This window comes from Panthera leo, chromosome B1, assembly GCF_018350215.1.
Source record: "Panthera leo isolate Ple1 chromosome B1, P.leo_Ple1_pat1.1, whole genome shotgun sequence".
Lineage (NCBI taxonomy): Eukaryota > Metazoa > Chordata > Mammalia > Carnivora > Felidae > Panthera > Panthera leo.
The window spans coordinates 116,372,683-116,399,874 of NC_056682.1; the positions used below are offsets into that span (position 1 = coordinate 116,372,683).

The window sequence follows — 27,192 nt, forward strand, 5'->3', positions numbered from 1 at the left end:
CTACAGGAGGTTCTTGCCCCGCCTAGGAGCACACCTATCCCTTCCACACAAAGTGTGGCATGTGGCTGGTGCAGTAGAACCCACGGTTTGGGCGTGATTTCAGGTTCCTCCTTCCCTGTGGCTTTGGACAAGTTATCGAAGCTCTCTGAGCATCAGTTTGTTTCCTCATCCACAGAAGAGGGTGTGTGCAGCAATCCCTGGCAGGGTGGTTGTGGGGATCAGCTCGATGGAAAGTACTTCTCTCCCTTCCTGGAACACAAGGTCGGGGAGCGGGGCGTTATTTGCACAAGCTCTGAGAGGTGAGGCGTTAAATGGGGATGTTTCAGGCAGAAAGAACCATTGCTGTCTTTAGAATTTGGGCTCCAAAAATTATACTACTTTTTTCTTCCTACACTTTAAAAATATTTTATTTATTTTTGAGAGACATAGAAACAGAGTATGAGCAGGGGAGGGGCAGAGAGAGAGAGAGAGGGAGACACAGAATCCGAAACAGGCTCCAGGCTCTGAGCTGTCAGCACAGAGCCCGATGCGGGGCTCGAACTCACGGACCCCGAGATCATGACCTGAGCCGAAGTCGGCCACTTAACCGACTGAGCCACCCAGGTGCCCCTATACTATCTTTTAAATAAGAAATTTCTTTAGACTGAGAAATATTTAGTGTTGCTGTTGCTTGATAGGTGTCAATTTGTCAGAGAGCGCGGGTAGTATTTTGAGACATGGCCGATGGGTTGGTGGTCAACAAGACATACTTGCTGGTGAAAACATGGTTTACAAGATCCATCACAGGATTACTAAGAGGGGAGAATCCCAAGGAGTCATTTGAATGCCTTGTCCACAAGGCTTCCCTACCCCTCCCATTCGACACTGCCTTGATTACTGAGCTTTAAAGTGGCATTGTCTGTACGACTGACTAGAACTGTCACGGCATTAACATGGTTTATTCAAAAGAATTTGAACTTTAGAGCCCAATGCCACTTACTAATCAGTGTGACTCTGGGCAAGTTGTTTAAAGTCTCTGGGCCTCAATTATTTCATCTATAAAATCAGGATAAAAATATGTCTTTAAAGACTGTGCAATGTTCAAATAAAACAGTGTATCTCAGCAGCTTGGACCACAGTGAGTGCTCCGTAATCAGTTATTATTCTTTTTTTTTTTTTTTTTTTTTTTTTTGTTTGCATTCTTGTGGCTTCCTAACTTTTTCATAACTTTTCTCTGGTTCTTTGCCAGGGTGTTGGGTATGTTCAGTTTGTCCCTGTGTCACCTTTTCTAGATTCACACAACATGAAAAATGTGTAACTCATTTCGAACACGGTGTCTTACCCTATTGGTTAATTAATGATTTTAGTTAGTTTGGATGCCAAAGGTTTATACTCTTTAGGAATCTGAGGCTGTCATCCAGGATGTGGTTTGAATTCCCCATGCCTTTTGACTCATGGGTATGTTAAGATGACTGAGTGTTCCAAGGTAAACAGTCATGGTCTCATAACCACCAGTCAGTGGGTTTCTTTGCCCTAGCTCTGTCTCCTGAAGAGAATGTGTCACGCAGTGCTGTTTCTCCTTACATCGCTTTGTCCATCTTGAAGGACCCCCAAATCCTTTGCTGGCCAGATCTATATCTAAGGTAGAGACAGCTGAACATGTCTACCAGGGGCTGAATTGTGTCCCCCCAAAAGGCATGTGGTTAAGAAGCCCTAACCCTCCAGTGTGATGGTATTTGGAGGTAATTAGGTTTAGAGGAGGTCATAAGGGTGGGGCCCTCATAATGGGATTTGTGTCCTTATACGAAGAGACACCAGAGAGCTTTGCCATGAGATGATACAATGAGAAGGTGACCATCCACAAGCCAGGAAGTGGGCCTTCCTCAGGGAACCCAACTGGCTGGCACCTTGATCTCGAACTTCTCAGTTTCCATAACTGAGAAATAAATTTCTATTGTTTAAGCTACATAGTCTATGGTATTTTGTTAGAGCAGCCTGATCAGACTAAGACAATGGCAATCCATATTTCTCCCCAAGCCAGCTGTATGATGAAAATGAGGAACTGAAACCCAAATACTGTTCTTTTATCCCAAAATTAGCTGTTGGAATAAAATTTCATTGCATATTGATCCTGTTGCCCTCAAAATAAGAGACATATTTTACATTTAAAATACATGTGCTATGCCTCATAAAGTAAATGCTACACATTCAAGGCCCTTAGTGTTTGGAATCAGAAACTGGTATAAGACACCAGTAATAATAACAATAATAATATAGCAATGATAACATTGGTAATAACAGTAACAATGATAATACCGATAATAATAGTAACAATGGCTTCTATTTATTGGATGACTCTTACGGCCAGAGGCTGTGTTAAGTGCTATACAAATATACTATTCAAATTAATCTGCACATAAATCCTGAAGGAAGATACTTAAGATAAGGAAACCTAGGATCAGAAAGACTAATTTGCCCAAGGTCACACAGCTGGTAATAGGCAGACATGGACATTACTGCGTTGTGAAAAAAGGCTGTGACAATGATGATTATGAGAAGCCACTTGGAGGACCTGGGTGGCAGGATGAGGATGAGGCACCATCAAGTAGAGATGAATGAGCACATGGTTAGTGCCAGTGGGGGCTGCTGTCCCCGTAGCCACTTCTCCCTGAATCCGTCCACATTACGCTCCCTGAGGCAAATGCAGGCCTACAGGAGAAAGGACCAGGCTTGAGAGAGAGTAGACAATGTGGGCTTTGTATATGTGCAGCTACTGCTCATGATGGCATCATCGTGGTGACAGGACCCAGTGATTCCGCCATTGCTCCGGAGCTTATAGAGGTCTCACTGAAGCACTCGGGGCAAACACTTCATTTCTTTCAGCCTGAGGCATCTCATTCAATAAGCTTGCTCCATCACCAAAGAGGCAATAATAAATATGCCTTTTCTTCCTCTGCCTGCCCAAGAAACTTGGCTTTGTGAAGCCAAAACCACAACCAATAACAGAAGGTTGGAGGGGAGTTCTTTTTGATGTGCACTTGAAGTGCAGCAGGACATTTCAGATTCTATGTGGATAGTCCTCTACCTCATGCCATTGGCCGTACCACGTTCCTGGTCTATAGGGTCTCCCCTTCTTTGTAATGGGATCTGTGAGGTCCAATATAGAAATATGGTCACCTTATGAAGTCTGAGTCGGTCAAAGTCATGATTCTTCATTTGAGGATAGCAATGTGGGGACATACTGCTCGTCCTGCCCCAAATAGGCTGGAAATGACCATACAGACACTGAGTCAGCACTGCTCCCCTCAGAGGCCATGACCGGCCACCCTTTTCTGTCAGCATGACTCACTGAGGGTGTCCATCTTTTGGGTCTCCTGAGCTGTGCCCGGGGCACTTGCCAGGCATGTTTTTAGCAGGTTTGTCAAGCCTGGCTTCCTGCCCAGAGTCTCCACTGAAACTTTGTCTCACCTCCTGTGATCTGGCTGGAATCAGGAAGAGCTAAACTTGGCTTGGTGGCCCAGATCCCAAGTGCCCTCATTTCACAGGACATCCGGCTTTTTGTCTGCCTTCCTGCCCATGCCCTGTGAAGTTGTTCACAAGCTCTGCTGCCCAAAAAACTCCCATTCCCTTCCCTCCAGGCTCTCTCCCTATGAGCTAAAGGAGAGGGCAGAGCCAGGTTGATAGCACTTTATCGGTAGTTGAGGACATTAATTCATAGCATCCCTCTCTCCTCTAGATGAGGAATAAACTAAAAAGATCCAGTCATCAGATAGAGACCAAAACACCAGTTGTTTCACTGCAAAAGTAAGAATTGAGAAGACAGCTTGGACCTGCAACCCGAATGACTCTCTCCTCATTTAGCCAAGAGATGTTCCTAGCCAGAGCAGCTGGACATGACAGGACTGCGTCAGTCTTCCCTTCCCAGGGACAAGGTCTCCTCTGAGGTGCTTACAAGATGGAGAAAGACATGAAGGATGCAAAAAGAGGAGCCCTATTAATGTCCTCCAAAAGGCAATTGTGGACTGGAAGTCTGACCTGACACCAGACAGAGGGAAGGGAGAAGAAAGAAGAGAAAATGTAGTGACTTCCTTTCTACTTCAAAGAGCACAGAAGTTCCTAAATTGGTGGCTGGTTGGAACCCAGGGAAGGGGGAACAGCAATCACCATCACCCCCTATGTCCCTACACATGCCCAAGAGTTGTATGGACAGGCAGTGAAATGGAAGGCTCTGGAGGCAAATGAAAGTGACAAGGACAAAAAAAAAAAGAATAGAGGAAAGAATAGAAGAAGATATGAAGGAAAATATTAGGAATATGTAACATCCCAGAAAATAAGTCAAAGATCCAAACATCTGCTACCTTGTAGACAGTTTTTAGATTACTGAACATTGTACACCGTGACCTAAATGCACTAAGGTCACAGAGCAAGGAGGAAAGGGGAAGAATGGTTGACACTCTCAAGAAACAAATTGTGTCCTCAAAACTATACCTTTCATGAATTTTGTTGAGACTGGAATATTTATTTTTTAATTTTTTTTAACGTTTATTTATTTTTGAGACAGAGAGAGAGCATGAACGGGGGAGGGTCAGAGAGAGGGAGACACAGAATCTGAAACAGGCTCCAGGCTCTGAGCTGTCAGCACAGAGCCCGATGCGGGGCTTGAACTCACGGACCCCGAGATCATGACCTGAGCCAAAGTGGGCCACTTAACCGACTGAGCCACCCAGGCGCCCCGAGACTGGAATGTTTTTTTAATGAATGATGCTTTTTGTTAAAACAGTTAAGAGCCTCTTAGAATATAAACTAAGATCGTATTTTCATTATTCAATTAGTTTGGGATTTTAAAATTGCTAAAATAACCAGATTAACCATTTTTTTCCATATGGCACTTTTCATTTCCTTTGAAAACGCTGGGAGTTTGAAGTGGCATTGTCAGGTCAAAGGGAAATCATACACCTTGTACAAAATAGCCAGTGATCTCATATCAGGAGCTGCCAACCACTCCCACCAATGAGAGGATTTCCTTCATGCCCAAGGAAATCACAGATTTTGTATAGTAGGAGAACAGGAGAGTGGGAATCGAGCCAGTATTTAACAGTGTGTGCTCACAGGCCTCCCCAGAGCTGTTCTAATAAGGCCACACAAACTTTGGAGCTAAAAAGAACTTGTTTAGGACAGCTGGCTAATCTTCTTGGATTAATCAAGTTGGAACCAACTTGAAAAGATACAGACCTGGTAAGAATAGCAATGCACACTTGACAGAATGGCCCATTAATACTGTTTTTAAAAATACCTAGAGACTTAAGATTTTTATAAAAATAACTTGGTATTCTTTGCATACAAGTGTGATCCATTAAAGGAGAAATTTATGGCAGCTCAGTTCCGCAGTGATCTCATAAACATGTGAATAGAAAGACATTTGCTTTTGAATATAAAGTAAAATCTAGCACATCAAAGTGGAAACACTTTGCAAAGTTTTCCTCCCAGAATTAGCACAGCACTTTGTGAATGTGTTGTATGCAGAGCAACTTTCTTATAATCTTAGAGGAAAGAGAGGAAGAATTCAAGGTTTTTGATTCTCCTCAAGTACTGCAGACACAAAGTACATTTAAGCATATTAAAAGGGCAGGGCTCAGGATATTCTTTGTGTGTTACTAAGTAGATGGGTTCAAGTGGACCACTGGATTACACATACATGATTACATTGCATACAAATTTATTTATTTTTATTTTCTTTCTTTCTTTTTTTTACATTGCATAAGATTTTAGTACCCACATTGCTGGGGTCTCCCTGTCCTTTGATGGCTTTGAGGAAGCAAGCAGTCATCTGGGGGAGCCCCCTGCCCCAAGGAACCATAGGATGCCTCAAAGAGTTGAGGGCAGCGTTCAGCCAGCAAGAAAATGAGGCAGATTCAAGGAATTGAATTCTGCCAACAACTAAATGAGGTTGGAAGTAGATCCTTCCACAGCTGAGTCTTGGATGAGAACACAACCCTGGCTGACCCCTTGATTGCCACCTTGTAAGACCTTATAGCAGAGAATGCAGTTACTCCATGCCTACATTCTTAACACAGAAACTGAGATAAAAAATGTGAGTTCTTTTAAGCTGCCAAGTTTGTGGAAATGTTGTTAGATGGCAACAAAAAAACCCTGATAGAATCTATTTTGTACAGTGGAATAACTGTCAGTCATTGGTGTCAGAGGATATCTTTAAGGATGTCCATGAAAAAGTCAAATGAGCAGTTACAGTTACAGTGATGCCCAAGTATCTAACTCAAACTGGGACCTGGGGCCTCTGGGTAGCTCCATCGTTTAAGCATCCAACTCTTGACAATAGGCTCAGATAACGATCTCAAGGTTTGTGGGATTGAGCTGACAGCACCGAGCTTGCTTGGGATTCTCTCTCTCTCCCTCTCTCTCTCTCTGACCCTCCACTATTCACACACATGCATGTGTGTGCACTCTCTTTCTTCTCTCTCAAAATAAATAAATAAACATTTAAAAAAAGACTGAGACCTATTCATTGCATAGACTGTGAGAAGGCTAGGCACTGGAAGGTCTTCAGACTCTTGTGACAATGCCCACCTTGGAGACACAGAGCTCTATACACCCTGAAAGACCACACAATAGACCCTACTATATGTTCTCAGCAAGCCTGGCAATGTCATAGAGAAAGTCCACTTTCCACATAGTTCTTATTAGACCAAAAAGACACCTTGAAAAATTAACCGTAATGCAAATGTAGAAACAGTTGGTACATCTTATTCCTTGAAACAAAGAACAGAGTTTGAAAAACAGAGAGGTTCAAAGGCTATTACTTTTCTTCTTTGTTAGCAGCTAAATATGATGTGAGGAAATGAAACTAAATAGAGAAGATAATATTACTTAAAGCAACTTTTCTTCACCATATTTTGTTTTCTGCCTCTGGAGCATGACCTCTCCACGTTACTGGCACTGCAAGAGCAAGAGACCCTTTGCAGCAATCCGGTACAGCTGAAACAGCTCTGAAGAGCCACCCATGACAGGGAGAGCAAGGACAGAGGCCCAGAGAGCCCCTAATCTCACTTTCCCTGGGGGAAAATAACCAGACATATAGCCAGACTTCTCTCCTGACCTGAGGGGAGATATGTTACAAAGCTTGACTGCATTCAATTTCCAAAGAAGAACCAGGACCTTTGATTTGTAAAGCTACTCTGCTTGGAGAAGATCAAACTGTATGTAATGCGAGGCAGAGTCGGGGGAACTAACTGGGATCACCGTGAATCACAAACAGTGCTAAAGGTTGGGACGAGCACTGTTTTGAGCATTGTTGGGAAACCCAAGTACAACCTCTAGCTCTAGGATGGCTAATAAGTCTCCGTGTTTCATGCTACCTCAAGCCTACTGGGAAGGATGGCCTGACTGTGCTCTAGGGAAGGAGCCTGGAGTTGAAACTGCTAAGGGAGAATCCAGGGACACAAGAGTGTTGGAGGGGGGCTGGGGCAGACCCTGTGCTTGGAAAGCCAAGGGTGCAGGGAGCCAGGGGTGCGGAACTAACCCAAGTATCCACTCTACACAGGACTGCTCACTAAAGTAGCCCTTCGAGAAGGGACCAAACTACCTCCCAAATGATTTTAATGTCTGTTGAAAAGCCCTTTTATTTAATGAACACTGTCCAGGCTAAACATGGACCCCTTTCCAAGCACAATAAGGCAAGATGTTTTTGTGTTTACCCAGAAGTCCCTGGACATTTGTGATATTTATGAGGCATTCTCTCAGCCTTTAATTCTAAGCAACACAACTGTCACTAACATTTAGCAGTTTTAAGTAGCAGTTGGAATAAAGTGCCATTTTAAAGCAAACCCAAAGTAGAAAATAATACACCATGTTTTGTGCATCAGAAGGACTGCACGGTTATTTGGGGATAAAATTGCAAGTTATTTTTCCAACATTGACATTGGTCTGGCCACAAATTTACCAGATTGCCCACCTCCTATATGGCTCATAGGCATTTTGTCTTCTGTGGTAAGCTTCCAGAACAAAGCTGAGTTATCCACGACGGCATCTAAACTTTGACTTTAGCCCCACTGTGATAATGTTTTAATTACCAAAAACTTAGAAAAACAACCCACTGAGATGAACTGCAGTCCCCCCAATTCTAGGACTCCTGTTAACGCCCACTGCTAATTCCCCTTCAGGCACCCCCAGAGCAACTGGGAGGGAGCAGCAAACTTTGTTGCCCTTTTTCTTATATTGTTGTTGTTGTTTTTTAAATGTTTATTTATTTTTGAGAGAGAGAGAGAGACAAAGAGAGATAGAGGGAAACACAGAATGCGAGGCAGGCTCCAGGCTCTGAGCCTTCAGCACAGCGAACTCCCAAACTGTGAGATCATGACCTGAGTGGAAGTCAGATGCTCAACCAACTAAGCCACCCAGGTGCCCCTTCTTATGTTATTTATACATGAAATGGTTTTGGATAAAGAAAGATTCCTATATGTTTGTGATGGAAATGTACACGATTTCTTTCCTATATGTATTTCTAAAGGACTACCAACTACTCAAGTCTGGCTTTTCTGGGAACCTAACCTTGTGCATTACAACCCAAGCCTCCAGGGAATGTTTCCATGGTTCAGTGGAGCAAGTGAAAGAAAGGCAAGAGGCCAGCAATTACAAACGGATTGTGAATCATTTCCTGCAGCATAATTAGGCTTCTGGAGTCCCTAGAGGGCTGGTCTCCAGAGGCAGTCCAAAGTCCGGGAGAATCAGTGTTTATGGTTTATCCATTCAATAGAATACTATGCAGAAGGTAGTAAGAGTATGTTCCACTTCAGGGAAAGCTATTCATTAAGCGATGTTAATTATAAGCCTTTGCCTTTATAGGTTTGGACAGCAAAGGTACAGATAAGACGAAAATCTGTGAGGTTGTATAACAAAGTAGCAGTGATGTCTACTTCCAGGCTGAGATAGGAGTCTTCCTTTCTTCTCTCCATTCCTTCCTCCTTCCTCCCTTTTTCCCTTCTTTTGGAATTTTCTCAATATTCCACAGTCAGCATTTATTATTCTGGCCATCTTAAAAAAATGTTCAGTGAGTTCTCTGACCACAACTAAGTGGATGCTCAGACCCTGAAGACTCTTACTGCCCCTGGGCCGGCACCATGGCCCTGCAGAGTCTCTGCGACTTGCCCCTCTGGCTCTGCAGTGGATAAGAGAATTTTAAAGATCAGCCCTGGAGTTGAGTCACAGCACTGGTAGCTCCTATCCAAGCAACTTCCAGAAATTTGGTTACTCGATGACCCTCAGATTTCTTGTTTATAAAGTAATACTACCTACACTGGAGCACTGCAGTCAACTGAGGGAATCAAATACATCATGAGGCCAAGTGGGAGAGCAAATGCAGAAGTATTTGGCAGGCATAAACAATCTGCAGTTGTTAGCTCTTAGCATAATTTCCTTGCTGTCCACACAGGAATAGAAGTCAAGAGGACCCAAGCCGTGCGGCAGGTTGTTGGCTCCTTATGAGTGGGTTTGGGGCATGTGGAAGTGTAATCATTCATTTTTGATAGATGCTGCTATTTAAATCAGTTCTCCTACTTGTCTCAATAACATCTTTCGAGTTGTTGTTCCCCAATCCAGTATTTAATCAAAAAGGCTTTCAGAAACACTAGCTGTGAAACATGAGCATAGTGGTATGGATGTAGGAGGACAGTGTATGAAATATCTGAGATGTAGCCAAACATAGTCACTGGCAAGTGTTTGAGAATTCTAGCGCCAGGGCAAAGCAGCACATTGAAAGCCAGATTCTCTGAAAATCCCCAGGACATCCCTGGGTGAAACTGGTCTTCTGCCTGGGATTAGACAGAACACAACCATGTTATTAAAAATCATGACTCAGAATTGCCCTTTGATGGTGAATGATTGACCCCAATAAAGAATATTAGCATAAATGACTAAGCTTCACTGCAAAAGGGAAAAGAATGTAAATGCATCTTGCTTGTTCCTCCTCCATTCCCTGCTCTCTCACAATGCAGAGGTAAGTTGTTTCACACTTAAAGCTATTGACGAAGTCCTGAAAACATACGCAAAGAGAGGTAAAGAAGTATAGTGTCCGTCTACTTGACCACACAGACAAATGTTGGCAGCTGTGGGGATGCCATTTTTAAAGAAAAATTATTTTAAAGAAAAGTTGCAGAAATTGTGCAATAACAACTCATAAGTCCTTCACCTAGATTCACCAGATGTGAACATTTGACCTCATTTGCTTTCTCTCTCTATTCGATATATTTGCTATTGTAGCACTGTTCGAGAGGAAGTTGTGGATCTTATTTTTTATGAGTCATTCATTACCCTGAAATTTGTTCCCCAAAAGGTACAAAACACTTTGGAGTTTTCAGCAGCATTTGAAACTTCTTCAGTTAACTTTTCAAACAGCTGGTGGAAGATCTCTTTACAATGGTGCTTTTAGGTTCAAAGACTAAGCCAGCCTGTTAATATACCCTAAAAAAAGTTGCTTAATCTTTCTCAAACACAGTTTCCTCATCTGTTGCAGGAGGCAATTATATCTATATCCTTGTTTTGCACTGAGGATTAAGTTAAATACCATGGAAAACACTTATAAACTTTAAATTTTCTATGTATTCCCAAATGTTATGATTCACAATACCAGTGGAATAACATCAACTCAGGTTCTCCTAATTATGAATTAGCCCTAAAACCATGTTGAACCTTTTTAGGTATTTGATGTTGCCTGCAACAGTGCTGGTGTCTGTGGGTACTGAGTAAACCATTAGGGAAGTCAGGGAACCTCTGAATTTCTGTGATCCAGAACTGCCATCTATAAAGCAGTGGTTCTCAAACATTAGTCAGCGTCAGAATCACTGCAGGGCTGTTAAACCCCACCTCTAGCATTTGATTCACTAGACCTGGGGTGGATCTGAGAATCTGCATTTCTAACAAGTTCCCTGGTTATGCTGAAGCTGCTGACTCCAGGACCACACTTTGAGAACAACTGCTCTAAAGCATAGTCAAGCTGGGCAGATATATTTCCAGGGGTTTGTATGGGGGTGAAATCTAAACTCTATAGAAAACCTTTATTCTCTTAAACGGTGCTTCAGAAAACTTAATGCATGTACAAATCACTTAGGGACTCCTGTTATATGTGGATTTTGCTTCATTGGGTTTTGGGCGGGCTCATGATTCTGCTTCTAAAAAGGCACAGGTGAAGCTTTTGCAGCTGGTCTGCTGACCATACTTTGGAAAACAAGGCTAAAAAGCACAGCTCACGGCTATGCATTTGATTTCTATTTAAAAGAGTAAGAAAGGATGTTCCCTATTTATCCCTAAATATCCCAAACTTCCTGCTCTCAGCCAGTGGCCCCTCTTCAGAGTACTCGGACAGTGAGTTCAGCCCCAAAGAAACCAAGGTATGTTTTGGTGTTTTGTTTTAATCATGTTACTTGATAATAGATTTAAATGAGCTTACAAAAGCACATAAAATATAAAAAGATAGGTGAAAAACTTCTGCTCTGCATTCGTGGCTCTTGTCTATAAAAGGGACAAAATGGGAGGAGTACTATTTTTTTTAATGTTTATTTTATTTATTTATCTGGAAAGAGAGAACATGAGCAGGGGAGGCACAGAAAGAGAGGGAGACAGAATCCCAAGCAGGCTCCATGTGTCATCAGAGAGGCCTACGTGGGGCTCGAACTCACGAACCTGGAGACCATGACTTGAGTCAAGTTAAGAGTCGGATGCTTAGCTGACTGAGTCACCCAGGTGTCGCTGGAGGAGTACTATTGACCCATCATTTAAAATGCCATGTGAATTAAGTCATTCTCTCTTCAAATATAAAAAAAAAAAAGTCATCCCCTCAAATTTTGCTTTTTTTTTTTTTTTTTTTTTTTAAGAGAGAGCTGGTGAGGGAAGGGCAGAGAGAGTGGGGGATTGAATGAAGCAGGCTCTGAGCTGATAGCAGTGAGCCCGATGCAGGCTGGAAATCATGAACTTCAGGATCACAATCTGAGCCAAAGTCAGAGCCAAAGTCAAACTTTAAAGTTTATTTATTTTTTTAATCTCTACACCCAGCATGGAGCTCAAACTCATGAGATCAAGAGTCCTATGCTCTTGATCTGAAGTGGGGCTCATGTTTTACCCAAAGTGGGGCTCAAGCTCACAAACCATGAGATCATGACCTGAGCCAAAGTCAGATGCTTAAAGACTGACCCACCAAATTTTGCATTTTTGATTGGTGTGGGATGGAGGCAGAAGATCTATTTCAGAGGCAGGATTATTAAAATTTGTCAGTGATTCAAATACATAAAAATAAGTTTTTTTTTTTAATGTGGCATATTTTCAATGTGACCTTGATAAGATATTGCTTTTGTTCAGAGAAACAGTGATTGGCAATGGGGAGCAGGCTTCAGTAGAAGAGAGAAGGTATGGGGAGGATTAATATCATACTGTAATTAATACAGTTGGACTTGGTAAATGTGGGGCTCCTTGGGTTTTTCCAGTAATAGGTTGCAAATATGGGAGTGAGTGTGGGGCTCATGGAAGCCAAGGGAGAAGATTTCAAGGCAGTGGGTGCTGTGGTCACCGTTGCCAAGTGCTTGGTGTAACAATGTGTGTGAACTGAATGATGGAATCATATACAAAATGATGAGCGACCTTTGAAAGCAATCTTTGTAGACCAGTGATGTTGAAGTTCAGAGTTAAGGAATGAGCTAGTAGTGGTAGGGAAGCATTGGAGGACTGGTCTTATGTAAATCACTCTTTCTAGAGAGTGGAAATGGAAAGAGTAAGGAAGTTTAATCTCAAGCCAACACTGACCAGAATCACCTGGAGAGCTTGTTATAACACGGATTGCTGGGCTCCGCCTCCAGAGTTTCTGATTCTGTAGTTCAGACCTGGAGCCTGAGAAGCTGTGATTTTAGTGTGTTCCCAGAACTGATGCTGCTGGGTCTGTGGGGAGTGCTGTTTGGAAGTCCTCAATTGGGAATTGTTGATTTAGATCAGGCTTTTGCAACTTTGCCCTGTTGACATTCTAGGTCAGACAATTCTTGGTTGTATAGAGCCATCCTATGCTCCATAGGATGTTTAACAACATACCCGGCCTGTACCCACTAGATGCAAGTAGCACCCCCAACTTGTAACAACCAAAAATGTTTCTAGGCGTTACGAAAACGTCCCCCAAGGGTAAAAATTGCCCCCAGTTAGGAACGACTGCTTTAGATAATTTAACGCCTCTGAAAAACACTGTCTGCAGGTAAATCTAGAATATCTGAAGGGGTTAGGTCTGGAAAATGTGTGCATGAGACAGTGGAACAGAGCCTCCAGGCTAGTAATCTGTGCTCTTTGAAGTTGAATTCCAGATTATAAATGAGGGCTCGATTATTATTTTTTAGTGAATTAACCCCAGAAAATCAACTTGGGACCAACCTGCACTGTAATCCCAAGTTGTTTTCAGGTTTCTGCATCCTGGAGCCCTGAAAATCATATCTAATAAATTGTCCCCAACTCATGAATGTGCCTCTGTCTTCTAAAATACAGGCTTCCTGGATCACTGCCTTAGCTCTATTTAAGTGCCCTCAATTAAGACTTCCTTATTCTGAAGGCCCTGCCATTTGCTAGACAAAGCAATGTTCTGTATCAGGTTAGCAGATTTAAATATTCCACATCCATACATTTTGCTTTGTTTTGTTTCTTATGTGTGTCTTATAGGCAGCATATAATTCACTCTTGCTTTTTTATCTAATCCGACAATTTCTTCTTTTTAATTGGGGTATTTAGACTATTTATATATAATAAGATTATCGTTAAGTTTGGTTCAAATTTATCATCTTGCTCTTTGTTCTCTATTTGTCTCATCTGTTTATTGTTCTTTCTCCTTTTTTTTCCCCCTGATACATTATTTGAACATTAAAAGAAATATTTTATTAAGATGAAACATACCTTGGCACCTGGGTGGCTCAGTCAGTTAAGTGTCTGGCTTCAGCTTAGGTCATGATCTTACAGTTGGTGAGTTCAAGCCTCTCATCAGGCTCTGTGCTGGCAGCGTGGAGCCTGCTTCAGATCCTCTGTCTCTCTCTCTCTCTCTCTGCCCCACCCACGTGTGTTCTCTCTCTCTCTCTCAAAAATAAAAATACACTTCAAAAAAAAAAAAAAAAAGATGACGGGCGCCTGGGTGGCTCAGTCATTGAGCGTCTGACTTCAGCTCAGGTCATGATCTCATGTGCGTGGGTTTGGAGCCTGCAGCCTGCTTTGGATTTTATGTCTCCCTCTCTCTCTGCCACTCCCTTGCTCTTGCTCTGACTCTCTCTTTCTCAAAAATAAATAAACGTTAAAAAAAAAAAAAAGATGAAACATACCTGACCTAAAAGTACTCATTCGCAAGTGAGCAATTCAGTTGTATCAGCTGCACTCAGAGTCGTGCAGCCACCACATCTATTTCCAAAACCTTTTAATCACCCAAAAGAGATCCTTTACCCATTAAGCAGTTATTCTCTGTGTCCCCTCTGTCAACCACCGATTTACTTTCTGTTTCCATTGATTTACCTATTCTGGATATTTCATATAAGTGGAATAACAGAATCTGTGACCTTTGGTGTGTGACCTCTCTCACTTAACATCATGTTTTTGAGGCTCATCAACATTGTGGAATGTATAACAGTGCTTCATTCCATTTAATAGCTGAATAATATTCTGTGTATGGATGCACCCTAATTTGCTTATCTATTTGTTAATGAACACCGTGGCTATTTCCACCTTCTGCTATTAGTGAATAGTGCTGCTATGAAAATTTGTACATGTATTTGTTTAAATACCTGTTTTTCAATATTTTGGGTATATACTAGGAATGGAATTTTGGGGTCGCAGTCATTCTATGCGTTTAACTTTTTGAGAAATTGCCAAACCATTTTCCACAGTGGTTGTACTATTTTGCATTCTCACCAGCAATATCCAACTTCTTTATATCCTCACTAACACTTGTAACTTTCCATTTTCTTTATTATCCCCTAGGTAGTGGGTGTGAAGTGGTATCAGTTGTGTTTTAATGTGGATTTCCCTAATGATTAATTGTGATATTGTGATTTATAATAAATATGTATCCAGTCTTCAGTCTGTTTCTGGCACAGACCTAAAACACTTGAAGTTTCCCAAGTAATGAGAGTGATAAAGATGTCTTTTGTTATGTTAATGAGATGACTTTGGGACCCCATCTAAGGATAGGGGCTGGTTGCCTGGAGAACCATCAGTGAAATTAGAGGGTTGGAAAGTTGTTCAGTCTCCTCTCCCTGATCTCCAGGGAGGGGAAAGGGGCTGGAAGTTGAAATGGTCACCAATGGCCAGTGATTTAATAGGTCATGGCCATGTAATGGAGTCTTCATAAAAACTCAAAAGTACTGGATTTGGAGAGCTTCCAGGTTGGTGACCACAGGGAGGTGCTGTGGGGGCTGGGGATGGGGGGGGGGGGGCGGGGAGGCGTTGGAAAGCCTGGAGAGGGAGGACCAAGAAACTCCATACCCTTTTCCTACACCTTGCCTTTGCATTTCTTCCAACTAGTTGTTTTTGAATTGTATCCTTTTATAATGAACTGGTGAACTAGTAAGTAAAATGTTTCTCTGAGTTATGTGATCTACTCTAGCAAATTAATCAAACCTCAAGAGGAGGTTGTGAGAACCTCAAATTTGTAGCCAGTTGGTCAGAAACACAGGTAAACAGCCTGGGTTTACAACTTGTGTCAGAAGGTTGGGAAGGCAGTCTTGTAAGACTGAACACTTAACCTGTGGAATCTGATGTTTTCTCTGGGTAGATAGCATCAGAATTAAGTTGAATTCTTGGACACCCTACTGGTTTCTCAGAATACCAAAAGATTAATTATGCGGAGCATTTTTTTTTCATGTGCATATTATTGATATTCAAATGGATTTTTTTTTTTTTTTTAGAAATGTCTATTCAAATCCATTTTCCATTTTCTAATTGGGTTGTTTGTCTTGGTGAATTATAAAAGTTCTTTACATATTCTGGATACTAAACCCTTATAAGATAAACAATTAGCAAATATCTTCTCCATTCTATGGGTTGTCTTTTCACTCTAGTGATTGTCTTTTAATGTACAAAATGTTTTAATATTCATGGAGTTCATTTAATCTACTTTTTATTTCATTGCTCATACTTTTACTCTCATAGCTAAGAATCTATTGCCACATCTGAAGGTCATGAAAATTTACCTGTATATTTTCTTCTGAGTCTTATGGTTTTAGCTCTGACATTTAGGGCTTGAGCAATTTTTAATTTTTTTAATGGTGTGAGGTATGAATCCAATTTCATTCTTTTGCATGTGGATATCCAGTTGTCCCAGTACCATTTGTTTGAAGAGGCTATTCATTCCCCATTGAATGGTCTTGGAACCCTGATTAAAAAGTGGTTAACCATTGCTATGGGTTTACTTCTGGACTCTCAATTTTCTTCCATTAGTCCATATGTCTGTCCTTATGCCAGTACCACACGTAGCTTTGTAGTAAGTTTTGAAAATGGAAAGTATGAACCTTCCAAATTTGTATTTAGGATCACTTTGCTTATTCAGGGTTCCTTTAAATTTCATATCAATTTGAGCATTGGTGTTCCAATTTCTTAAAAAAAAAATCATTAGAATTGTGATAGAGATTGCACTGAATATATAGATCACTGGTAGCATTTTCATCTTAACATTATACCTTTTAGTCCATAAACCTAGGACACCTTTCTCTTTATTTAGGTCTTATATTCTTTCAGCAATGTTTTGTACTTTCCAGTATACAAGTCTTTTATCTCCTTGGTTAAATTTATTTTTATTTTCTTCTTTTGGATGCTATTGTAAATGAAATTGTTTTAATTTTCTTTTCATATTGTTCATTGTTGGTGCCTAAAAAATCTACTGATTTTTCAGTGTTGATCTCGTGGCCTGCAACTTTGCTGAATTCATTTACTAGGTTTAGTAGCTTTTCTGTAGATGCACAGGGTTTTCTATACAGAGGATCATGTCATCTACAAATATAATATGTTTTATTTCTTCCTTTTCAATACTGGTTTTGTTTTTTTTTTTTTTTGAGAGAGAGAGAGAGAGAGAGAGAGAGAAGAGAAGAGAAAACACAAGTGGGGGAGGGGCAGAGAAAGAGGGAGACACAGAATCTGAGGCAGGCTCCAGGCTCCAGAATCTGAAGCAGGCTTTACTTGTCATATGTTTCTAAGCTGTCAGTGCAGAGACTGATGTGGGGCTCAAACTCAGAAACTGAGATCATGACCTGAGCCAAAAGTCACATGCTTAACTGACTGAGCCACCCAGATGCCCCTCAATACTTTTTATTTATTATCTAATTGCTTTAGCTAGAATATCCAGTAAAATGTTGAATGATTGATTTTTTTTTTATTTTAAACCACCTTTGCATTCCTGGCATAAATCCCTGCCATGGTGTATAATTGTATAATGTTTTTAACGTGCTGTTGGTTTTGATTCACTAGTATTTTGTCAAGGATATTTGTACCTGTATTTAGAAGGGGTATCAGTCTATATATTTTTTTCGTGATGTCTTTATCTAGTTTTGGTATTAGAATAATACTGGCCTCATAGAATGAGTTAGAAAGTGTTCCCTCATTTTTATTTCTTAGGGACTTTGAGAAGATTGTATGTCAATTCTTTTAATTGACATAAATTTAAATTTTAATTTTAATTTTAAATTCTTTAAATTTTCTTTGCGAGGTTTTGATTATTACTTCAGCCTCTTTACTTGTCATATGTCTGTTGAGATTTTATTTTCTTGAGTTCTTTTTGGTAATTTGTAGAAATTTGTCCATTTCATTTTAGTTCTGATTTGTTGGCATACAACTGTTTATAGTATTCTCTTATCTTCTTTATTTCCATCGATTTGGTATGATGTCCCACTTTCATTTCTGATTTTAGTTGTTTGTGTCTTCTTTTTTTTCGTTAGTCTAGCTAACTGTTCTTAAATTTTGTGGGTTTTTTTTTAAGTTTTTTATTTTGTTGATTATGTGTGTTGTTTTTCTCTTATATTTTGTATAGCTTTGCTTGAATCTTTATTTTCCTTCTGCTAGTTTTGTGTTTAATTTGAACTTATTTTTCTAGCTTCTTCATGTAAATTCAGTTTCCTTTTTTTAATGTTTATTTATTTATTTTGAGAGAGAGAGCACGAGCTAGGAAGGGGCAGAGAAAGAGAGAGGGAGAGAGAATACCAAGCAGGCTCTGCACTACCAGCACAGAGTCTGATGTGAGGCTTAAACTTACAACTGTGAGATCATGACCTGAGCTGAAACCAAGAGTTGGATGCTCAACAGACTGAGCCATACAGGCACCCCTTTAGTTTCTTCATGTAAATTGACTTGGGATCTTTTTAAATATTTACTGTTGTTTTTTAATATACAACATTTACTGGTGAGATCTTGTAAAATATTTACTGCTATAAGTCCCTCTGACTACTGCCTTTGTTGTATCCCATGTTCATGAAAGGTAAGATTTAATATTTTTACAATGTCAATAATCTCCAAACTGTTTTATTTTTAAACTGGTCTTATAGAATGAGTTGAGGAGTGTTTCTTTTCCCAATTATTTAAGAGTTTATAAAGACTTGATTTTAATTCTTCTTAAACATTTGGTAGACTTCACCATTGAAGCTATCTGGGCATTGGCTTTCTGTTGTGGAAAATTTGTAATTATAAGTTCAATCTATTTACTTGCAATTGGTATGTTCAGGTTTTCTATTTATTTCTTCTTGACTCAGTTTCAGTAGTTTGTGTCCAAGACTCTGTCCATGTAACTAGGTTATCTTATTTGTTGGTATAAAATTGTGCAGAATATTATAATAGTTTCTATTTCTGTAAGGTTAGTGATAATGTCCCCTCTCATTTTGATTTTTTTATTAAGTCCTTTTTTCTTGTTCAGTCTAGCTAGATACTTATCAATTTTCTTCATCAAAGAATCCACTTTTAGTTACATAATCATTTTCTATATTATTTTTCTGTTCATTTTTTCAAATGTCCGAATCTTTATTTCCTTTCTTCTATGTATTATGATTTAATTTGCTCTTTTTATAGTTTTATAAGGTTGAAGTTTGTATTATTGATTTCACTTTCTTCTTTTTTAATATAGGCTTTTAAGCAGTGTTTTAGCTGTATTCCATAAGTTTGGGCACATTGTATTTTCATTTTTATTAATCTGAAAATACTACTTTTTCCATGATTTCTTCTTTTAGCCCCTGATTATGAGCATGTTATTTAATTTCCATATATTTGTGAGTTTCCCAAATTTCCCTCTGTTACTAATTTCATTCCATTGTGGTTGAATGACATATTTTGTATAATTTCAGTACTTTTATACTTACTGATACTGTTTTATGGCCTAAATTATAGTCTGTCAACATCTCTATGCACCTGAGAAAAATGTATATTCTTGTGTTATTGGGCAGAGCATTCTATAGATGCATGTTAGGTCTGGTTGGTTGACAGAATTTTTCAAGTCTTCTATTTCCTTGTTGATCTTAGGTCTAGTTGTTTTCTCCTTATTGAAACTTTATCCTTCTGTTCCACAGAATGGATAATCTCAAGTGATCTCTTTTCAAGTTGACTGTTTCTCCTGTGAGCTCAGATCTGCTGTTGAATATCTTAGTGAATTTTTCATTTTAGTAATAGTACTGATATTCAGAATTTATGTTCTTTTAAAATGCTGTCTATTTATTGATATTCTCTATTTATTGAGACCCAAAATTTCTTCAAAGAAAAAAGGCACTGGAATTTACTAAATTTTTGTGAATGTAGATCTTGCAACTGTGGAACTTTAGTCCTTCTAACAGTTAATGTTAACAGAGATAGAGGCCCCAGGTTCCTCAGTGTATTATCATTAAGTCCTTCTTACTCAAATGGGACCCCGGAACTTAGTGACCATCACCTTTGGAGATGGTTACAAGTACAGAATCTCAAGCCCCACTCCAGATCACTGAATCAGAAGCTGCATTTCAATAAGATCTTTAGGTGATTCCCACGCACATCAGGGTTTAAAAAGTGGTGGGCCAAAAGTCCTGGCACCCACCATGTTTTCAGAGCCTTCAAGGTACCATATACTACTTTCCAGAATAGTGGTTTTGCATTGATTATATACGACTTGAAAAATGTCCATCTTCGTCTCTAGATTACAAACCCACAGGGGAAGTCTGCTTCCTGTCGTACACCACAGTCACACACATAGTTAAGTGCTATCAAATCTGTCCAGAAAATCAGTGAAGTGGACCCTGGAATCTCATACTTATCTGCTTCCTCCAACCCTCACCTCAAATAGGTTTTGCAAGAGGTTTATCTTCTTAGTTAACCTACTCAGAAGACCTGAGATTTTTTTGGATCTCCTAGGGATGATTAGGAAGGATCTCTGCAATCAGGAAATATCTCTGAGACAAGGAAACTGTCGTTTTTCTTTCCCTTTTGCTAAAGTATGTACTTATCTAAAATTTGAGTTCCTCAGCTGATAAGGGTTCTCTGCATATTGGAAAGAAAGAAGCCATTGGGTACATTTTTTTATAATTCTGCAGAATGAATTTTTTGCTGATTTTTTTTTTTTAAGACAAGTATAGTTGAAACACGATGTTACATTAGTTTCAGGTATGCAACAGTGATTTGACAATTCTATATCCTATGCTATGCTCATCACAAGTATACCTACCATCTGTCACCATGCAACACTATTAGGATACCATTGCCTATATGCCACATTCAGTAATTTTATCTCCACGACTTCTTCATTTCATGACTGGGAGTCTGTATCTCCCACTCCCCTTCACCCACTTTGCCCATCCCCACCTTTCCTCTTGCAACCATCACTTCTCTGTATTTACGAGTCTGATTCTGCTTTTGGTTTGTTTATTCACTTGTTTTCTATTTTTTTTTTAACGTTTATTTATTTTTGAGACAGAGAGACAGAGCATGAATGGGGGAGGGTCAGAGAGAGAGGGAGACACATTCTGAAACAGGCTCCAGGCTCTGAGCGGTCAGCACAGAGCCTGATGCGGGGCTCGAACTCACCGACCGCGAGATCATGACCTAAGCCGAGGTCGGACGCTCAACCGACTGAGCCACCCAGGCGCCCCTCACTTGTTTTCTAGAGTATACATATAAGTGGAATCACGGTATTTGTCTCTGCCTTCTTTTTTTATAAGTTTATCTTGAGAGGGACAGAGAAAGTGTGAGGAGAGAGGCAGAAAGAGAAGGAGAGAGAGAATCTCAAACAGGCTCTGCACTTAAAAATTTTTTAAACGTTTGTTTTTGAGAGAGAGAGCATGAGCGGTGTGTGTGTGGTGGGGGGGTGTCTTGTTTTTTCATTTGGAGCATATTTCTCTATCTCTACATTTTGCTTGACTTTCTGTGTTTGTTTCTAGAAGTTAGGCAGAATAGCTACTTCTAAACTTGAAGGAATGGTTTGTGTATGGTCATTCTCTGTGTAGACTGTATATGCTTGGCAAGTTTGGCTGGCTTGAACTGTGGCTGGCATGGGCTGGGGGTCCCAGGGCACTTTGTGCTGGAGCTGCTCTGGTGGGATGGCCAGAGCTGAAGTCATGGGTTGGGGGAAGTCCCAGGGCTCTCCACACAGAGGGTACCCTGGCAGGACGGCTGAACCTGAAGTGGGTACGAGCCAGTGTGTCCTGAGGCTTTTTGCAGAGAGAGCTCCCTGCCTGAGCAGCTGGAGCTGAGGTAAGGTATGGGGTAGAGGGTCCTGGGGTCCTCAATGCATAGGGCCATCCTAGCAAGTGGTCTGGGGCCAACGCTGTATGGGTCTGGAGTATTCTGGGGTACGTTTTGCCTGTTACTTTGGTGAAACAGCTGGGGCTGTAGTGAATGCTGACCAGGGGTGTCCCGGTGTGTGCTGTGCTAGGGCTGCCTCAGTGGGACTGCTGGGGCTGGTGTGGGCTAGGGGCCCAGGGCCCCTGAGGTGGTAAGTTGGCTTGGGCACCTGGACTGCATTCATCCATGCTATCAATGTGAATGAGGAATGTTAGCCATGCCCTGACCTACCCCAAGACTTTCAGTAGTTCCCCCACCATTTGGCAGCTTTCTAAGGCTGGATCTTCTGTTATTTTTCTTTTGGTTTTATTTGAGTTCTAGTTAGTTAATATACAGTGTAATAGTTTTGGGTGTACAATTTAGTGATTCAATGTTTCCATACATCACCCAGTGCTCATTACAAGTGCCCTCCTTAATCCCCATCACCTATTTCATCCATCCCCCCCACCTCCTCTTTTTCCCCCCATGGTTTTTCTTAAATTCCACCTATGACTAAAATCATATGGTATTTGTCTTTCTCTGATTTATTTCACTTAGCATCATACAGTCTAGCTCCATCCATGTCATTGCAAGTACCAAGAGTTCATTCTTTTATGGCTGAATAATATTCCATTGTATATACATACCACATCCTCATCCACTCATTTGTCTATAAACATTGGGCTCTTTCCATAATTTGGCTATTGTTGATAATGCTGCTATAAATATTAGGGTGCATGTATCCCTTCAAGTTAGTACTTTTGTATTCTTTGGGTAAATAACCTAGTAGTGCAATTGCTGGATCATAGGGTAGTTCTATTTTTAACTTTCTGAGGAAGCTCCATACTGTTTTCCAGAGCGGCTGCACCATTTTGCATTCCCACCAATAGTTTCAGAGGGTTCCCTCTTCTCCACATCCTCGTCTAGGGCTGGATCTTTTGTATACTAATTGCTCTTTGTTTTGTTTTTATTTTGAGAGAGACAGCAAGTGAGCACGAACAGGGGAGGGGCAGAGAGAGGGAGATCGAGAATCCCAAGCAGGCTCCGTGTTGTCTGTGCAGAGCCTGACCTGGGGCTCGATCCCACAGACTAGGAGATCAAGACCTGAGCTGAAATCAAGAGCCAGATGCTTTAACTGACTGAGCCACCCGGGCACCCCTGCTAGTGGCTCTTTTAAACGCCAGATTTTCCTCTTTGTCCTGCAACAGGGGAATTTGTTGAGGGGGCCCCCAGGGCTATCCCTCATTACAGTTTGCAGTGTCAGGATGGGGGTTCATTACCTTATTACCTTGTCAGGAAAACTTTTAATCCTGAATGATGTCCTTAGTTTTGTTTCCTTATAGTTGTTTTCTCCATCAGGAAAGGTTATTGGAATACGAGTAAACTACCATAAACAAAACCAACACTAGTAAAAAAAAAAAAAAAAAAAAAAAAAAAAAAAAGGCTTTTCACTTCTAATTCCTATATATTGATATATTCTAGTTTATCCTGTCTTCCTATAAAAGGACTTGAGGCTAATGTTGAAGTGAGGTACAAGGGAATGTAACTAAAGCAATTTGCTAAGGTAAGACGTGCCCTGTGCGTGCTGATGAAGAGGGTCTCCTATTTCATAGCCTAGAAAGCATCCCGATGTGGGTCACTTCCAAGCAGTAAGAGGGGTTCTATGATAGACGGCCTTCGTGAAACCTCAGACTACTCCAGTATTCTCCCGACTAAAAACAAAACAAAACTCAAACAATAACAGACAATAGGTGTCATTAACAGTGCTTTTATTTACAAAGAATTATTTTTATTTGGCTGTTTGGAAAACCACTAACATTTTTCACTTTAGAAAACATTAAATAATAAACAAGATGTTATACAGTACTTTGGATAACTTCTGTCAGTTTAGTGCAATCCATTATTGGCACCTAAAAGTGACATTTTCAATTATTTCCCCCTTTCCTCTTCACTTGTGCAGTTAAATGACCACAAAGGAAATGAATCATTAAAAATGGATCTAAATCCATACCATCTGGCCCCTATTCAAAGGCTCACAGATTTACATCCCTGCTCCCATCCTGCCTTCACCAAGTGAAATGACTAAAGATGCTCTGTTGGTAATTTTTGTTTTTGGAAAAATAGGTAAATTTGTGGAACTTGGGAGATTCCCATTGACAAATGAAACTGAATTATAGCGGCTGGGTGAAGCAAGGATCCTGAAACTGGTGTTGAGTATAGCATAGCACTCTCTATCAGTGGCCAATTTGTCACACACATTGCAGAGAGAATGCACCAGATTAAAAAACAAAACAAAACAAAACAAAAAACAACTCTCTAGCCTCTGTTCCTTGCTATGGTCTCTTTAAAAACCTGAACTATCATCCACCGAACAGGTGAAAGGGTTATACTTTTACCAAAAAAAGAAATGAACCCTACCACATTAGGACATCATTGAGATAGGGAAAAAAAAAAAAACAAAACCAAAACACAATATTCTTAAAGGAGTATGATGGACAGATATTTTACTGTTTTAATCCTGTTAGGTTTGCCATAAAGGGAGAGATCTTTCAGTGAGCTCCCCATTTGATGGGTTTTTTCCCCCTTTTGATTCTCCTCCATTCGGAGGCTAAGAGGTAAATGCCTAAATTAGACCTTGGCCTCATCCGAATGACTAAGTTCCGAAGATTTTCATTACCTAGTAATAGGATCAAAACAGCTTTTGGAAGATTCTGTAATCTGTCACTCTATCTTGATGTAAGAACATCTTTAACCATCTTAAATAAACACATTTTTATCTATTTTTAAACCTTCGAAGAGGGTGAGGGAGAAAGAAGAGAGACAGGGAGAGGGAGAGAAAGAGGAGAGGGAGAGAGATTAACTTTTTTTTTTTTTTTTTTTTAACAAAGGATTCTAATTTAACAATTGTCCCTGCCAGGAAATGCCCTCTCACACTCCAGTCTAGGCCTGTTTCCTCTTGTTCTATTCTTAGCGCATATGGAGAACAGCTGGTCACCATCCTCTCTGTACCAACCATTCATACACTTGAAAACCAGCAATGGTTTGCCCCTCAGTCTTCTCTTCTCCACGCTGGATAATCCCAGTTCCTTTAATTTTTCATCATAGATCTTTTTTTCCAACCCTTTAATCATCTTTGTGATTCCTGGCAAAAACAGCAGAGAATATTTTGATTACTTAATCAGGAATGAAGTAAAAGCCTCAGGACTAAGTTGCCTTTTAAAAGTTAGGTATTTTTTTCATATATAGGTAACATCGGCAGGGAGGAAATGTGGTTTGGGGGGGGTTCCCAGATTTTATTGCTCTAATGTGTGCGTGAGTCCCATTCCAACACATCAATGCGTCCAGGCACAGGACCTGCTCCCTGACCCATTCTGACAAGACGTCACATACATTAGGAGCTAGACCTGCCTACATGTATGCGGATCTAAAACAGTATGAAAACCTGTCCCAACGGAGCTTCCCCCACACTTCCCCTCATCCTTCCATAAACAGGATCTTTTCTCTGAAACAACCAGAACTTTTACAACATGTTTTACTTATTACCAAAGAGAGCCATGTTATTATGGTAAAAACTGTTGGTTTTAAAGTATACCCTGGAACAGTGAGAGTTTTATATGTAAACTTCAGCTTCTTGTCCACATGAATGGTTCGCTATCCTGTATCGTGATCAAACTCAAGGCCATGAAAAAATTCATCCCTCCACTACCACACCTGACATTTCTTCCAATTTTCTCTTGCTGCCAAAATAAGGTCATGGAACTGGATGACATTTCACCGGGTATTTTTTAATTCAAGAGCTCACAAGCTGCCTTTTCCCTTGCAACTAGAGTCTGTATATATTAGGAACACGTAACTACTTAATATCAATAGCACATTTACATGAAACACAATACTACTAACAAGGGATTACGTGTCCATTCTACATCATGTCTTTAAAAGAAAAATACAGATAACGAGAATAAATGCATCTTGATAAGTTACACACCCTTCTTTTATAAAGTGAATGGCAGTAAAAGTCAGAGTTCAGGTCAGGCCAGAGCTAACAAGCCAAGGGGAGAAACCAATTTCACAAGCACATTGTACAACATCTCTTAGGGGAAGTCAATACTATTCATGGTACAACACTGAACAGATAACAGAATGGCCATTTGCACAGATTTCCTTTGAAAACTTCTCCCATGGTTTGCTACTGGGAACACCTGTAACCAGAAGGAACGATGGCACAGGTCACATGCCAGGGCCCTTCCCAAAAAAGACACAGGATGGAAAGCAACACCGAAAGCTGGCTTGGATGTGTCTACAGGTGCCCCCTATATTCCAAGGAGGGTGTCACTATTCACTGGAATTGCACAAAAGCAGGCCAGCAAGGTGTGGGTCACCCACCAGACTTTCTCTTGACCCACTGACCCATTCTTCTCCTATGCCTGATAAGAGGGAGGAGAGGACAGGAGGTGAAGATTGGAAAAAGAAAAGAGCCACAGGGGGAGTTCATTGCTAGTTCGGGAGTTGCTCGCGTTCTTCAGAGCAGTGGCCTTTTCTCAGGCTCACATCATCCAATCCAATCTCCCCAGTGTGGCCACGCCTTTTTTCACCTCTGAAGATGACCTAGGGAGAGAATGCACACACCAGTCAAGCCTCCTGTGCCCCTTCCCAATGCCCATTCGTTTCACAAAATAAAGGCAAACGTTCCCCCAAAACCAAACAGTAAACTTACTCGACAGAAGGAAAGACTAGAACATAGCCAGGGTCACCTGAGGCTTGCCTTTTGGTAGAAACTGAAATCATGAGTAAACTGTTAATCAGACACATGTTACTCTCTAAAAAGCCATTCTGAATGACAGACTACTTCAGTTTAGGAATGTTTATGAAGCGGACACTTTGTGAAAGATTACCAAGGACAGAAGTAAATGAGACAGATATAAAGATGTAGAAATAAGAGCCAAAACTCTGGAAGATCATAATCATGCCGCCTATCGTGGATGTTTGCTGTTTCCTCCTTGGGTTAGGCTGACTTTGTTGGCCTAAAATGGACTCAGACCAAACACCACACTGAAATCACAGTGTTGTTTTACCTACGTAAAGAACAAAAACTTTCTTGTATTTTATCTTCTGTAGATCATCCTTGCTTTTTTAAAAACAGAAACCTTCCTGTGCTAGGATTTGAAATGCCTTTTTTTTTCCAGACAATGTTACACTTTTTTTCAAAGAGTACAATAAATCTAAGACTGATAAAAGCTTATATAAATGGAGTCTATCCCTTTTAACATAGTTTCTCGAAACTATATCTGTGGTCACCTATGCATAATCTCCTAATAGCAAGGTTTATCAATAGGAGCATAAAGATGCTCCTCCAAAAACATTATTTCGGCGGGATGCTATAGTGCATCTTATTGCCACCTATGACTTGATAACTTAAGATAAAACTTACATACTCAATCAAAG

At 40.4% G+C, this 27,192-nt stretch overlaps 1 protein-coding gene across 4 annotated transcripts in view; it reads right to left on the reverse strand.

The window, feature by feature from the left end:
* Positions 1 to 23,504: 23,504 nt before the first annotated feature.
* Positions 23,505 to 27,192, reverse strand: part of NPNT (nephronectin) — an 82,610-nt gene continuing 78,922 nt past the window's right edge. For all 4 annotated transcript variants that reach the window (XM_042935765.1, XM_042935763.1, XM_042935764.1 and 1 more), the window contains one exon: positions 23,505 to 26,355. In XM_042935765.1, the coding sequence (XP_042791699.1) occupies positions 26,245 to 26,355 (111 nt within the window). In that variant the 3' untranslated portion in view covers positions 23,505 to 26,244. The remainder of the gene's footprint in view (positions 26,356 to 27,192) is intronic.